Raw genomic sequence first — 16,447 nt, 5'->3', positions numbered from 1 at the left:
AATGTAGTTTAGCTCAGCGGCTAACTGCTAATACGGTGAAATGGTTGTTCAATGAGCGGATGCGTTTTATTCATTTCGCTCGCTCGTTAGTGGGATGGAATCCAGATGAGACAATTACTGTCTGAACTCAAACACACAGTCCTATTATGCCCAGTAGAGCTGACAAAAATGACTCACTAGAAAAAAATGTTGAAAAGTGGGTACATGTTAGAATGAGAGGCACGTAATCGAGAGAGAAAACAGACAAGGGAAGAAATTCCAGTTTAGAATAACCATATAATTAGTTATAGCATACAAAATATTCTGTAGCCTACAGCAATGCCGAGTTTGGTTATACAGTGTTTTGGCAACGACAGCAATATATATCTACACAGAGATTTGTTAAGGGCTTTTAGGCAAGAAGCAACGTCTTCTTAGCTACAGTGTTACTGTACTGCACAGCAGAAGAAATCCAAAAGAAGCATAATTTCTCTAGATACAGTATGATCTGAAAGCCAACATTCACAGTAATAAGACTCTTGGTTACCACACACTCAAGTCATCAACATCCAAACTAGCTCACCTATGGCTTTAAACTTTAATACATGACAATGGCAGCAGGCATTCATATCTGGAAATCCGGGGAAGCTCCAACCCTAAGTCATAATACTTATCTGCAGTGAGCTACCTCTTTCACAGTAAGCTACAAGTCTATTTAGTTACTTCTCTTTGTATTTTACCAATGTGGTAATGCTGCGCTATTGCCAAACAAACTCAGGCTGAATAAAAGCAGTTGCTCCCTCGACTCCCATTGGGTTCTATGTCTTCTTCTCTTAGCTACTGCAGGTGGTCTCCTGGTGAACGGAGGCTGAGGCTGATCCTCGGTCAGTTCCTGGGGCGCTGCTGGTGGTAGAGGGGTCACTGGAGCAGTATTTTGTCTGCAGGGAGCGGCCCACGTAGCTCCAGTACTCCCTCCGGATGGTGTCCTTCTCCTGGGCCAGGAGCTCACAGAGCTGAGGGGAGAACAGGACGATAGAGAGAGACAGAGGGAGAGGGTTAGAGTTATAGCAAGATTAAAGGGTTGAAGGGGCAAGGCACGAGAGATGGACCGAGTGAACTAGGGATCCATTTACGCAACACAGCAGAAAGAACTGATGTGGTAAGATAATGCTGTGTGGGGTGTAACCAGAATGTTAACTTTGTTGCTCATAAATGCCAATTCTCCGGTTTTTTTGCACTGCCTTGCAACCTATGTGTTTTTAACCTTGTGCTGATTTGCTAACACTTGCTTGTTAAAGCTTTTGATAAATACGACTGGAATGTATTTATAAATGCCTGGAATATTTCAATTTTTGAGAATCTCTTATACAACGGGTTACAGTTATGTATAATAACCCTAGGTGTAAAATATTAAATAATGGCTACTTCTCAAAGTATTAAACTGTCAACAAATCGGCATATCTATTTATTATGGCTATCGAAATGTTAGCTATTAGAATCAGATACAACAATAATATCAAGGGGCTAGAAATCCAGGGCTTAAAAACAAAGGTGTCATTGTACGCTGATGATTCATGTATTTTTTTAAATCCACAAATGTGGATCCCTCCACAGCCTCATAGAGGATCTAGATACTTTTTCTAACCTCTCTGGATTACAACCAAATTATGATAAGTATTACTTATCCACTTACCACTAAAAAAATAACTTTTACATTACCGTGTGTTTACCAATAAAATGGTCTGACTGTGATGTGGACATACTCGGTATTCATATCCTGAAAGAAAGAAATGATCTCACTACAGTACATTTTAATAGAAAGTTAGCAAAACCAGAAAAGATCTTACTACCATGGAAAGGAAAATACCTATTTGTGGAAAAATCCCCCTGATTAACTCTTTAGCCATATCTCAGTTTACCTATTTGCTTATGGCCTTGCCTACACCTAGCGACTTGTTTTTTAAATTATATGAGCAAAAAAAATACTCATTTTTATTTGGAACGGCAAGCCAGACAAAATTAAACAGGCCTATTTATATAATGAATATGAATTCGGAGGGCAGAAATGATTAAATATTAAAATCATTAGACCTCTCACTAAAGGCTTCAGTCATACGAAAGTTATACTTAAATCCGAACTGGTTCTATAGCAGATTAGTAAGAATGTCTCACCCCTTGAACAAGAATGGACGTTTTCCCTTTATTCTGAATACAACCTCTCACTTTCAGTTATTTTAAATATTGCTTTAAAAAAAATAAAAAAGTTGGTTGCAATTTCAATTTAATCCACCAGAAAAGACAGAACAAAAAATAGAAAAAAATATGGTTAAACGCAAATATACTATTTGATGAAAAAAACATTATTTTTGGAATAAAATAAAACGTATAATCTTTTAAAATTATATCATAAATAGGACTGGTGGAGTTGTCACACATGCAGCTAACAAAAACATATGGAAATGTCTGCTCTTACAAAAATTACAACCAACTAATTGCAGCATTACCACAAAAATGGAAGAGGCAAGTGAAGGGGGGAAAAGTAAGGAACTTGTCGTCGGCTCTGCATTAAAGATCAAAATTGGTTAAAGAAAATTGTGATAAATAAAAAAGTATATCAGTGCCATATAGATTGCAAAATAGCTGTGAAGCTAATTCATGAAGCTGTGAAGCTAATTTTATATATGTTATACAGTGCATTTGGAAAGTATTCAGACTCCTTGACTTTTTCCACTTTGTTACATTACAGACTTATTCTAAAATGGATTAAATTGTTCATCCATCTACACACAATACCCCATAATGACAAAGCAAAAACAGGTTTAGAAATGTTGGCAAATTAATAAAGAAAAAAAATGAAATATGACATTGACATAAGTATTCAGACCCTTTACTCAGTCCTTTGTTGAAGCACCTTTGGCAGGAATTACAGCCTCGTGTCTTCTTGGGTATGACGCTACAAGCTTGGCACACCTGTATTTGGGGAGTTTCTCCCATTCTTCTCTGCAGATCTTCTCAAGCTCTGTCAGGTTGGATGGGGAGCGTCTCTGCACAGCTATTTTCAGGTCTCTCCAGAGATGTTAGATCGGGTTCAAGTCCGGGCTCTGGCTGGGCCACTCAAGGACATTCAGAGACTTGTCCTGAAGCCATGTTGTCCTTTTGAAAGGTGAACCTTCGCCCCAGTCTGATGTCCTGAGCGCTCTGGAGCAGGTTTTCATCAACAATGTTTCTGTACTTTGCTCCGTTCATCTTTCCCTCGATCCTGACTAGTCTCCCAGTCCCTGCTTCTGAAAAACATCCCCACAGCATGATGCTGCCACCATCATGCTTCACCGTAGGGATGGTGCCAGGTTTCCTCCAGACATGACGCTTGGCATTCAGGCCAAAGAGTTAAATCTTGGTTTCATCAGACCAGAGATGATGTCATGTGCAGTCCGCTTGGAGTTACCTTATTTACATAAGTATTCAGATCCTTTGCTATGAGACTAGAAATTGAGCTTGGGTGCATCCTGTTTCCATTGATCATCCTTGAGAGGTTTCTACAACTTGATTGGAGTCCACCTGTGGTAAATTCAATTGATTGGACATGATTTGGAAAGGCAGCCACCTGTCTATATAAGGTCCCATAGTTGACAGTACATGTCTGATTGATGAGGGGAAAAAAACTACTTAATCCATTTTAGAATAAGGCTGTAACATAACAAAATGTGGAAAAAGTCAAGGGGTCTGAATACTTTCCGAATGCACTCTATCTACACTACCGGTCAGCCATTCCTATGGGGAAAGAAAATGGTTTTGGGATAAAACGTCGAAAATAAGGTCTGAGGTTTACACAGGCTTAGGAGATCTTATACGTTTTGTTATATAAAGATCAAATCAGTCAGTTTACATGACCTTTATGAATTATGAAGGAAATGTGTTTTTTAAAATTATTACAGTACCGGTCAAAAGTTTGGACACCTACTCATTCAAGGGTTTTTCTTTATTTTTACTATTTTCTACATTGTAGAATAATAGTGAAGACATCCAAACTATGGAATAACACATGGAATCATGTAGTAACCAAAAACGTGTTAAACAAATCAGATTCTTCAAATAGCCACCCTTTGCCTTGATGACAGCTTTGCACACTCTTGGTATTCTCTCAACCAACTTCACCTGGAATGCTTTTCCAACAGTCTTGAAGGAGTTCCCACATATGCTGAGCACTTGTTGGCTGCTTTTCCTTCACTCTGCGGTCCGACTCATCCCACACGATCTCAATTTGGTTGAGGTCGGGGGATTGTGGAGGCCAGGTCATCTGATGCAGCACTCCATCACTCCCCTTCTTGGTAAAATAGCCTTTACACAGCCTGGAGGTGTGTTGGATCATTGTCCTGTTGAAAAACAAATGACAGTCCCACTAAGCCCAAACCAGATGGGATAGCGTATCGCTGCATAATGCTGTGGTAGCCATGCTGGTTAAGTGTGCCTTGAATTCTAAATAAAATCACAGACAGCATCACCAGCAAAGCACCCCCACACCATAACACCTCCATGCTTTACGGTGGGAAATACACATCCGTTCACTCACACCGCGTCTCACAAAGACACGGCAGTTGGAACCAAAAATCTCAAATTTGGACTCCAGACCAAAGGACACATTTCCACCGGTCTAATGTCGATTGCTCGTGTTTCTTGGGCCAAGCAAGTCTCTTCTTCTTATTGGTGTCCTTCAGTAGTGGTTTCTTTGCAGCAATTCGACCATGAAGGCCTGATTCACACAGTCTCCTCTGAACAGTTGATGTTGAGATGTGTCTGTTACTTGAACTCTGAAGCATTTATTTGGGCTGCAATTTCTAAGGCTGGTAACTCTAATGCACTTCTCCTCTGCAGCAGAGGTAACTCTGGGTCTTCCATTCCTATGGCGGTCCTCATGAGAGCCAGTTTCATCATAGCGCATGGTGGTTTTTGCGACTGCACTTGAAGAAACTTTCAAAGTTCTTGAATTTTCCGTATTGACTAACCTTCATGTCTAAAATTAATGTTGGACTGTCGTTTCTCTTTGCTTATTTGAGCTGTTCTTGCCATAATATGGACTTGGTCTTTCACCAAATAGGGCTATTTCTGTATACCCCCCTACCATGTCACAATACAACTGATTGGCTCAAACACATTAAGAAGGAAAGGAATTCCACAAATTAACTTTTAAGAAGCCACACCTGTTAATTGAAATGCATTCCAGGTGACTACCTAATGAAGCTGGTTGAGATAATGCCAAGAGTGTGCAAAGCAAGGCAAAGGTTGGCTATTTGAAGAATCTCAAATATAAAATATATTTTGATTTGTTTAACACTTTTTTGGTTACTACATGATTCCATGTGTTATTTCATAGTTTTGATGTCTTCACTATTATTCTACAAAGTAGAAAATAGTAAAAATAAACAAAAACCCTTGAATGATTAGGTGTTCTAAAACTTTTGACCGCTAGTGTATCTACAAAAATAATATATGGGGGATTGGAAATGATGCAGACAATTACATTGATGGAAACTACAATCTACAGTATCTGCAATATTAAAGGTGATCTACCCCCTATAAAAACAAAAATGTAAATAAAAAAACACTTGCTTGTTTGCGTATGTGCAAATCAAATTACCTGGTCATTATGTATATTCTATCCATTACCACCGCTAACACAGCCATGGTAGGAGTACTGCTAGTGAATTAGTAGGCTAGTGGCTACTCAACATACAGGTAACTGCCAAAATTAAGGAAACACCAACATAAATTGTCTTAATAGGGCGTTGGGCCACCACGAGCCAGAACAGCTTCAATGCACCTTGGCATAGATTCTACAAGTGTGTGGAACTCTATTGGAGGGATGCGACACCATTCTTCCACGAGAAATTCCATAATTTGGTGTTTTGTTGACGGTGGTGACAAACGCTCTCAGGCGCCGCTCCAGAATCTCCCATAAGTGTTCAATTGGGTTGAGATCTGGTGACTGAAATGGCCATGGCATTTGGTTTACATAGTTTTCATGCTCATCAAACCATTCAGTGACCACTCGTGCCCTGTGGATGGGAGCACTGTCATCCTATATGTCAAAAATAATGGCCTGCCCAGCATTCTTATACATGACCCTTAGCATGATGGGATGCTAATTGCTTAATTAACTCAGAAACCACACCTGTGTGGAAGCACCTGCTTTCAATATACTTTGTATCCCTCATTTACTCAAATGTTTCCATTATTTTGGCAGTTACCTGTACATTTACACCTTCCACGGTTGCACTAGCATTGAGAAACATCAATTCTTTAAGTAAATAGAGGAAAAATACAAATCACATTCTCAACAACCAATTGAAAGCAATCCCTTCCTGCTGCATGCATTTCCGAGTAGCCGAAACTGAAATAAGTATCAGAGCTCCTGCAGTGACTTTTCTGAATGAGCCAATGCCCATTGAAAACAGCAGCAGAAGAAGAAAAACACTTCCCAAGAAACCTAAATAACTCTGACACACACACCCAAGCATTTACAGTGAGGGGAAAAAAGTATTTGATCCCCTGCTGATTTTTTACGTTTGCCCACTGACAAAGACATGATCAGTCTATAATTTTAATGGTAGGTTTATTTGAACAGTGAGGGACAGAATAACAACAAAAAAATCCAGAAAAACGCATGTCAAAAATGTTATAAATTGATTTGCATTTTAATGAGGGAAATAAGTATTTTACCCCCTCTCAATCAGAAAGATTTCTGGCTCCCAGGTGTCTTTTATACAGGTAATGAGCTGAGATTAGGAGCACACTCTTAAAGGGAGTGCTCCTAATCTCAGTTTGTTACCTGTATAAAAGACACCTGTCCACAGAAGCAATCAATCAATCAGATTCCAAACTCTCCACCATGGCCAAGACCAAAGAGCTCACCAAGCATGTCAGGGACAAGATTGTAGACCTAGACAAGGCTGGAATGGGCTACAAGACCATCGCCAAGCAGCTTGGTGAGAAGGTGACAACAGTTGGTGCGATTATTCGCAAATGGAAGAAACACAAAATAACTATCAATCTCCCTCGGCCTGGGGCTCCATGCAAGATCTCACCTCGTGGAGTTGCAATGATCATGAGAAGGGTGAGGAATCAGCCCAGAACTACACGGGAGGATCTTGTCAATGATCTCAAGGCAACTGGGACCATAGTCACCAAGAAAACAATTGGTAACACACTACGCCGTGAAGGACTGAAATCCTGCAGCGCCCGCAAGGTCCCTCTGTTCAAGAAAGCACATATACAGGACCGTCTGAAGTTTGCCAATGAACATCTGAATGATTCAGAGGAGAACTGGGTGAAAGTGTTGTGGTCAGATGAGACCAAAATCGAGCTCTTTGGCATCAACTCAACTCGCCGTGTTTGGAGGAGGAGGAATGCTGCCTATGACCCCAAGAACACCATCCCCACTGTCAAACATGGAGGTGGAAACATTATGCTTTGGGGGTGTTTTTCTGCTAAGGGGACAGGACAACTTCACCGCATCAAATGGACGATGGACGGGGCCATGTACCGTCAAATCTTGGGTGAGAACCTCATTCCCTCAGCCAAGGCATTGAAAATGGGTCGTGGATGGGTATTCCAGCATGACAATGACCCAAAACACACGGCCAAGGCAACAAAGGAGTGGCTCAAGATGAAGCACATTAAGGTCCTGGAGTGGCCTAGCCAGTCTCCAGACCTTAATCCCATGGAAAATCTGTGGAGGGAGCTGAAGGGTCGAGTTGCCAAACGTCAGGCTCCAAACCTTAATGACTTGGAGAAGATCTGCAAAGAGGAGTGGGACAAAATCCCTCCTGAGATGTGTGCAAACCTGGTGGCCAACTACAAGAAACGTCTGACATCTGTGATTGCCAACAAGGGTTTTGCCACCAAGTACTAAGTAATGTTTTGCAGAGGGGTCAAATACTTATTTCCCTCATTAAAATGCAAATCAATTTATAACATTTTTGACATGCGTTTTTCTGGATTTCTTTGTTGTTATTCTGTCTCTCACTGTTCAAATAAACCTACCATTAAAATTATAGACTGATCATTTCTTTGTCAGTGGGCAAACGTACAAAATCAGCAGGGGATCAAATACTTTTTTCCCCTCACTGTAGTTACCCAACAGAGGCAACATACGAGCTGTCATTCAAACTGCCAGGTAGACATTGGAGGCTTGGAAGAGCACGCAAAAAATCAGGCGTGATAGGAGAAAGAGTTATCAAATCCGACACGCGGACTCATTGAATAATTCCTACTGAATTACCCTTTTCCTCAGCCTTGAACTGTTGGTGCGAGGGCTGTTCTACACTGATTGACTCAGAGTCAATGTTTTATACTGGACGTGTACTAAGGAAGGAGATGTCTCGGCTATGGTAGAACACTCCATTTCCATTCTCTGCACATTGTTGCCAAGTTCTTCAGCATCTACACCAGTTTCACAATGCATTCTGGGGGATCCCTAAGATGAGATGTGCACATTTCTGTTCGGGCCGAGTACTTGCACATTTCAACTCATCAAAGCTTGGTGTTTAGTTGAATCAAGTGTGCTACTGCTGGGCTACAATAACAATGTGCACTCCCTTCGGGTCCTCCAGGAAATGGATTGAGAAACAGTGATCTAAAGACTCCTTTCACCTGAGTGCACAACCAAATCCTACTTCTGCCACCATCTGTCTCTAAAATTAGTTTATAGTTGTTTATACCTGTACCCCCACACATTGACTCGGTACCAGTACCCCTGTATAAAGCCTTGTTATTCTTATTTTATTGTGTTATTATTATTTTTTTTTTTACTTTAGTTAATTTAGTAAATATTTTCTGAACTCTTATTTGTCTTAACTGAAATTGTTAGTTAAGGGCTTGTACATAAGCATTTCACAGGAAGGTCTACACCTGTTGTATTCGGCGCATGTAACAAATACAATTTGATATGCATATCACTACTATAAAGTAATCCCAAATGTGAAATTAGATTGTGCCTATTTTCCCATACACTTGGTACATGTACTGAACATACCCTTTAAGTCAGATACGTCCCAGTGCTGAGCTATCCCTTTAAGTCAGATACGTCCCAGTGCTGAGCTATCCCTTTAAGTCAGATAGGTCCCAGTGCTGCTCACCTCCAGGGCCTTGCTAAGGACCTCGCCCTGATCTCCTGAGGTGTTCTCCAGGGAGTCCTCGTAGATGTCCACCAGGAAGCCCAGTAAGTAGGGCGAGCAGTGGGTCTCCTTGAGCTCCAGGATCTGCTCCAGGAGACCCGGGTGGGATGACAAGCCCCGGTCCTGCAGAATCCTGGGGGGAAAAGGAGGCGGCGAGGGGTGTGAAAAGCTTTGGCAACTCTACAGAAGCAGTATCCCAATTCAGAGCTCCTACACTAAACATGGTGACTTCTGACATCTGCTGGTGGAGGATATAAACTGCAAGATAAGTGCACTAGTATTACTAGCCATAATGTTGTAGACTCACAAATTAAAGGCCCAGTGCAGTCAAAAACTTGATTTACCTGTGTTTTATATATATTTCCACACTATGAGGTTGGAATAATAGTGTGAAATTGTGAAAATGTTGATAATGCCCTATTAGTGTAGTAGCTGTTTGAAAAGACCGGCTGAAATGTCAGCCTGTTTTGGTGGGATGGAGTTTTGGCCTGCCTGGTTATATCATCAGGCGGTAAATTAGTTAATAGACCAATAAGAACGAGAGTTCCAAACCAATAACAGCTAGTTTTCAGTATTCCCCTCCCCACTCAGACCACTCCCAGACAGTCCTAGCAAAATTCTTGCTTGAGAAATTGCTTTTAGATAAGAATCTATTTTTGTTTCTTTTTGACCATTTTAATGCAAAACAAATCACACTAAGGTACTCAATTTTACCCAGAAATGATTTGATATTGAGATAAAAGATGTCTGCATTGAACCTTTAAAAGGAATACTTAAGGATTTTGGCAATGAAGCCCTTTATCTACAGTACTTTGCCAGAGTCAGATGAACTCGTGGATACCATTTTTATGTCCCTGTTTGAAGGAAGTTGCTAACTAGCGTTAGCACAATTGCTAACTAGCGTTAGCACAATGACTGGAAGTCTATGGTAACTGCTAGCATGCTAGTAGACGCCATAGACTTCCAGTCAATGCGCTAACACTAGTTAGCATTGGCTCGCGAAACGACCTCCAACTTCCTTCATACTTGATGCAGAGACATAAAAATCTGCTAAATCCCTAAGTGTCCCTTTTAGTATTATTTAATTCCCTACTGAATGAATCCTGTATGACACCTACCCTTTCAAATAGTTCCACACACTTTCATTGTGGGGAGCCTTCTTGATCTGTTTGAGACTGTACCTTAAAAAAGACAAAGGAGAACACATTTATCAGATATGTGTCTGATGTAGCACACTGGAAATCTCTACCCAGTCCAGAAACAAGCCCTACCCCATATTCAAACAGAATCCCTAATGTCTTACCCAAGGAGATCCAAAAGGATTTGATAGGTGTAATGCCGGAAGACCCATCTAGCCTATCAGAGGGCAAGGTGGAGCTACTATAATGATGCTCATACTGATCACATCCTTTCAGATATATGAAGTGTCCAGTGGGTAGGGGCTAGGAGGATGAAGTGTCTAGTGCAGGACTGCCCAACCCTGTTCCTGGAGAGCTACCGTCCTGTAGGTTTTTGCTCCAACCCTAATCTAGCACACCTGATTCTAATAATTAGCAGGTTGATAAGATGAATTAGGTTAGTAACACCTGGGGTTGGAGCAAAAACCTACAGGAGGGTAGCTCTCCAGGATCAGGGTTGGGCAACCCTGGTCTAGTGGCTAGGGGCTAGGAGGCTGAAGTGTCTAGTGGCTAGGGGCTAGGAGGATGAAGTGTCTAGTGGCTAGGGGCTAGGAGGTTTAGTGTCTAGGGGCTAGGAGGATGAAGTGTCTAGTGGCTAGGGGGTTGAAGTGTCTAGGGGCTAGGGGCTAGGAGGTTGAAGTGTCTAGGGGCTAGGGGCTAGGAGGTTGAAGTGTCTAGGGGCTAGGAGGTTGAAGTGTCTAGTGGCTAGGGGCTAGGAGGTTGAAGTGTCTAGTGGCTAGGGGCTAGGAGGATGAAGTGTCTAGTGGCTAGGGGCTAGGAGGTTTAGTGTCTAGTGGGTAGGGGCTAGGAGGATGAAGTGTCTAGGGGCAAGGAGGTTGAAGTGTCTAGTGGCTAGGGGCTAGGAGGTTGAAGTGTCTAGTGGCTAGGGGCTAGGGGGATGAAGTGTCTAGTGGCTAGGGGCTAGGAGGTTTAGTGTCTAGTGGGTAGGGGCTAGGAGGATGAAGTGTCTAGGGGCTAGGAGGTTTAGTGTCTAGGGGCTAGGGGCTAGGAGGTTTAGTGTCTAGTGGGTAGGGGCTAGGAGGATGAAGTGTCTAGGGGCTAGGAGGTTTAGTGTCTAGGGGCTAGGGGCTAGGAGGTTGAAGTGTCTAGTGGCTAGGGGCTAGGAGGTTGAAGTGTGGTCCTCTGTAGCTCAGCTGGTAGAGCACGGCGCTTGTAACGCCAAGGTAGTGGGTTCGATCCCCGGGACCACCCATACACAAAAATGTATGCACACATGACTAAGTCGCATTGGATAAAAGCGTCTGCTAAATGGCATATTATATTATTATTATAGGGGCTAGGAGGATGAAGTGTCTAGGGGCTAGGAGGTTTAGTGTCTAGTGGGTAGGGGCTAGGAGGATGAAGTGTCTAGGGGCTAGGAGGTTTAGTGTCTAGTGGGTAGGGGCTAGGAGGTTGAAGTGTCTAGTGGCTAGGGGCTAGGAGGATGAAGTGTCTAGGGGCTAGAGGCTAGGAGGTTTAGTGTCTAGTGGGTAGGGGCTAGGAGGTTGAAGTGTCTAAGGGCTAGGAGGATGAAGTGTCTAGTGGCTAGGGGCTAGGAGGTTGTTTCTGGACCAAGCCTTTCCCATTTTCAGCTTCTACTCAATAGTGGTAAGGTGTGGGGCTGACATGAGATACGGCATGTAGGGAGAGCAGGCACGTACTGTACTTCTCTGTTGAGTATGGCTGGGTCTGAGTAGCCTGTGGTGTGGGAGATGACGTAGTGCCTCTGGTTCCACGCCGAGTTGTTCCTCACATCGTCCTCCAACAACTGCTCCACATACTCCAGCTCACTGTCCCACAGCTTGTACTCCTGGAGAGCAATATACAATTATTTAGTCCAGACACACTCCATACACTCACTTTAGTCCAGACACACACTTCATACACATTTACAGTATTTAATCCAGACACACTTACAGCATTTAGTCCAGACATACACTCCATATACACAGTATTTTGTCCAGACACACACTTCATACACACTTACAGTATTTAGTCAAGACACACTCCATACACGTATTTAGTACTGACAGAGAGACAAACACACCATTGTCCTTGCTATACAGTATTCCAATGGCACGTGACCACTCTGATTTGTGATTAATATTTTAAATGTTTTACATTTTAGCAGACGCTCTTATCCAGAGCAACTTACAGTTAGTGAATGCATTCATTTTTTTTATTTTTTTTTCATAATATGCACTGCACATAAAGGATTTTCTTGTTCAGAAATCTCCCTTCTTCTGATATCCTAGAGACATACTTCTGATCCATCCGCTACTAGATACTTTCCAAGACTATACATAAATTCAATCACACATAACTGTAGGACAATAAAACTGCACAGGCATATAATGCAGCCATTTCAGAGAGCCGCAGCAGGTCTGTTCGGTGGCAGAATGCAAATGTTACTTCATTTGCATAGACATGCCAAAATAAATTATGCAAATCAAACCACTTGGTTTCCTTACCACAAATCTGGAGCTGAAAACATATTCAAAATTGGGCCATTGAGTCTTCGGTTGGCTACATTCACAATGCTTTTGCAGTTTGACTGTAAATCATGAAACACTACTGTAATAAGTGGAGTGAGAGAATGAAAGGAAAGGGACAACCGAAACTGGGTTCATCGCTTTGCTCATCTAGCAGAAGTGTCAGCTTATCCTTCCAATCAGAGACAAAAAGACAGGAGATCTTTGGCGCCACCCTTTCTGATAGCAATAGATTGTTATTTGTCCCTTTCCACTAGCAATAGATTGTTATTTGTCCTTTTCCACTAGCAATAGATTGTTATTTACATACTCTATAGGCAGCCATATACTCTCCATTTCATAAGAAGTTATGTGATTGTGAATGTGTAACAGAGTAGGTCTAGTCCATATCCCAAACTGGGCTTATCCAGAGACACTCTGCACAGCAACACTTCCTGCTCAATAAGCACAGTCAATACCACTGACCCAGAAAAGCCAAGGTCTGGGACAACAGTAATTCTATGTCTCAGGGCAGGAGATGTCACTTTGTCCGGGACAACAGTAATTCCATGTCTCAGGGCAGGAGATTTACTTGGTCCGGGACAACAGTAATTCTATGTCTCAGGGCAGGAGATGTCACTTGGTCTGGGACAACAGTAAGTCTATGTCTCAGGGCAGGAGATTTACTTGGTCCGGGACAACAGTCATTCTATGTCTCAGGGCAGGAGATGTCACTTGGTCTGGGACAACAGTCATTCTATGTCTCAGGGCAGGAGATGTCACTTGGTCCGGGACAACAGTAATTCTATGTCTCAGGGCAGGAGATGTCACTTGGTCCACGACAACAGTAATTCTATGTCTCAGGGCAGGAGACGTCACTTGGTCAGGGACAACAGTAATTATATGTCTCAGGGCAGGAGACGTCACTTGGTCAGGGACAACAGTAATTCTATGTCTCAGGGCAGGAGATGTCACTTGGTCAGGGACAACAGTAATTCTATGTCTCAGGGCAGGAGATGTCACTTGCACGATGGCTGTTACTAGCACACACGCACACAGCTAACTAGCTAACAATTCACCATGGGTTACAAACGCAAGCCTAGTTGTTGAGGCTCCTACCTTGAGGACCCACTGTCTGTGCTGCCAGGCGTGGTAGTTCTTAGCGTCCTGACTTAGGATCTCTGAAATGAACTCCAGTTCTTCCGAGGGGTCGTTCAGCCACTCCACCACCATACGTCTATGGTGCCTAGGATAAGGAGAAGACGAATTTGACACAGATTCTATGGTTCTACACAAGTAGAACAGAAGAAGTTGTTTATTGTTCAACTTGTTGAGAATGAAAATGTATATATATGCTCAAAAGCAAATGTTGGAGACAAACAGCCTGATGTTGTCATCCAGTCACATTTGTTTATTTTCCAAAGTATAGCACACCATATTTTACATAAAGTGGGTTCTTAAAGGACCATAGTGTTAGTCTGCTTCGTGATTGCTTTTTGCCATGGAAAATCGAGAATTGTCAGATCGTGATACTGGTTAAGTGACACTAAAATCTAGATTGGCAGAGCTCACCAGACTTGGTAGTTTTTGGGCTGGTCCTCGATGATGGCTGTAATGTACCTCATCTCCTCTCTCAGGTCCTTCTCCAGGGCCTGAAGTAACACTCGCCGGTAGTGCCTTCACACACACATACACACAGAAAACGGAGAGAGAAAAAGTACACCCTTTCTTTATGGTCTTGTACTTGTCACTTTCGAAGAAGAGAGGTTCAAACCAAATAAAACTATTGATATTCTACTGTTGTTGTGTTCTTAAATCATAATAACATCTGCTTACCATACAGTGTAATTTGCAGCATTCAGTTCAATGGCTTCAGCCGTCAGTGCAAATGCCCTGTCGCTTTTTTCATCATTCTTCAATAACGCTCGGAAATAGTCATACACATCTGTGACTATTGGATACAAAAGTGACATGTTTGTTTGCATTGGTTATGTGTGAAATGAAAAGTTTCTGATGCAAAGTGAAATAATTTTTACATGAATCATAACTACTCAAATGGACATTTGGTAGGCTAAATGCATGAGACAATATACATAAAACAATATGGATGTCTGGTTCTAAATTATATGTTTAATATCTTACACTTGTCAGAGTAGGCAATCTTCACTACAGGATTGGGACCATCATCTTGCGGAACAGGTTCTAAATCAGCCCATTCTTTCCTGTCTCTGTATATGAGTGGAGCAGGGAGAGAGAGAGAGAGCGAGAGGGGGAGAGAGAGGGGAGAAGGGAGGGAGAGAGAGGAGAGAAGGAAGGGAGAGAGAGGGGAGAAGGAAGGGAGAGAGAGGGGAGAAGGAAGGGAGAGAGAGGAGAGAAGGAAGGGAGAGAGAGGAGAGAAGGAAGGGAGAGAGAGGGGAGAAGGAAGGGAGAGAGAGGGGAGAAGGAAGGGAGAGAGAGGGGAGAAGGAAGGGAGAGAGAGGGGAGAGGGGAGGGTGGGAGTGGGAGAGAGAGGGGAGAGGGGAGGGGGAGAGTGGGGGAGAGGGGAGGGGGAGAGTGGGGGAGAGGGGAGAGGGAGAGAGAGGGGAGAAGAGAGGGAGGGGAGAAGAGAGGGGGGAGCGGGGAGAAGAGAGGGGGAGAGCAAGAGAGAGAGGGGTAAAGATAGAGGGACATTAGTGAATGGGGCAACTGTTCTCTCAGCCAATGCGGCTATCACAATTGTTCAGGTATCCCTTTTAAATCAATGCAAAAATATAAAACACTAACACCCAGCTATAATTAAGTTGACTATCAATTACAGATCAATCGGATCTCCCTTTCAAGGCGAGCAAGCTAGTTAGCTAACTCACACCGGCTCGGGGAGTTGGGAGAAATTGCCATATTGCTCCACATAGAATAATATTTGACTATCTACACCCTGATAGCAATGTGAACTAGTCTTTATGCATCTTCCACTTATGATGAATGCATGGCAAAAATTTGCCATCACTAACCACAACATGCAATCACTGTTCTAGCTAGCTAGCCTAACTAGCTAGTTAGCCTACCTGTAAAACACATAACAGAACGGGTTTTCATAGTCAATCTCGGGCTCCTCTTCGACCCCTTCCTCGCTCCTCCTCTCATCCTGAAATTCTGATGATACATGTGAAGTTTCTTCAATTCCTGACATTCTTTAATAAGATGGTCTTTCGGTTGCAGGCTGAATGAGTACTGCCTTATTTACAACGTCGGACGTCTGTGTTGTTGCACTCATGGACGTCATTTCCTCTGTTTTGTGCAACTCGGATAACCGTTTTACATGGAACAGTGCATGTAAAATCCGCGTAGGGGTCGATAGCAATGGTTGATAAATAATAATAAGTAGAAATATCAATAAGGAACGTTTTTAAACGTTGAGTGTTTATGTCAGCTATCTGTTAGCTCATTACCAAATACATGGTTTTCAAAATGGTGTGTTTTGTAAGTATTGGTGCTTTCAAGACAACTGGTGCCTCGTTCAAAACAACTGGGAACTCTGAAAAATGAGGTCAAATCAAAACGTCAGTGATCTTCAGGTCGGAAAGTCGGAGATCTAGAAAGAGCCCTGAGTTCCCGAGTTGGAATTCCGAGTTGACGTCAGCACAGGAGGCTGCTGAGTGGAGAAGGG

The 16,447-nt window shown here is 42.6% G+C and overlaps 1 protein-coding gene across 1 annotated transcript; it reads right to left on the bottom strand.

Moving 5' to 3' along the window:
• Positions 1 to 256: 256 nt before the first annotated feature.
• LOC121546033 (protein farnesyltransferase/geranylgeranyltransferase type-1 subunit alpha-like) lies at positions 257 to 16,044 on the bottom strand. Its single transcript, XM_041857023.2, has 9 exons — positions 15,846 to 16,044; positions 14,944 to 15,029; positions 14,638 to 14,752; positions 14,374 to 14,478; positions 13,921 to 14,047; positions 11,992 to 12,140; positions 10,271 to 10,333; positions 9,114 to 9,285; positions 257 to 992 (listed from the first exon to the last, which is right to left on the bottom strand). The coding sequence occupies exons 1-9, from the start codon at positions 15,968 to 15,970 to the stop codon at positions 813 to 815; spliced, it is 1,122 nt and encodes a 373-aa protein (XP_041712957.1). The 5' UTR covers positions 15,971 to 16,044; the 3' UTR covers positions 257 to 812.
• Between the last annotated feature and the right edge of the window lie 403 nt (positions 16,045 to 16,447).

The sequence above is a fragment of the Coregonus clupeaformis genome, chromosome 3, assembly GCF_020615455.1.
Source record: "Coregonus clupeaformis isolate EN_2021a chromosome 3, ASM2061545v1, whole genome shotgun sequence".
NCBI lineage: Eukaryota > Metazoa > Chordata > Actinopteri > Salmoniformes > Salmonidae > Coregonus > Coregonus clupeaformis.
Note: the sequence above shows the minus strand (reverse complement) of the source record. Positions and strands in the feature narration are given on the sequence as shown.

Excerpts from the sequence above, each read along its gene's own strand:
- LOC121546033 (XM_041857023.2), bottom strand. The coding sequence starts at position 15,970 with ATGTCAGGAATTGAAGAAACTTCACATGTATCATCAGAATTTCAGGAT. Across the intron at positions 12,141-13,920 it reads ACAGACAGTGGGTCCTCAAG|GAGTACAAGCTGTGGGACAG; the intron begins GTAGGAGCCTCA and ends ATTGCTCTCCAG. Across the intron at positions 10,334-11,991 it reads ATACTCAACAGAGAAGTACA|GTACAGTCTCAAACAGATCA; the intron begins GTACGTGCCTGC and ends GTCTTTTTTAAG.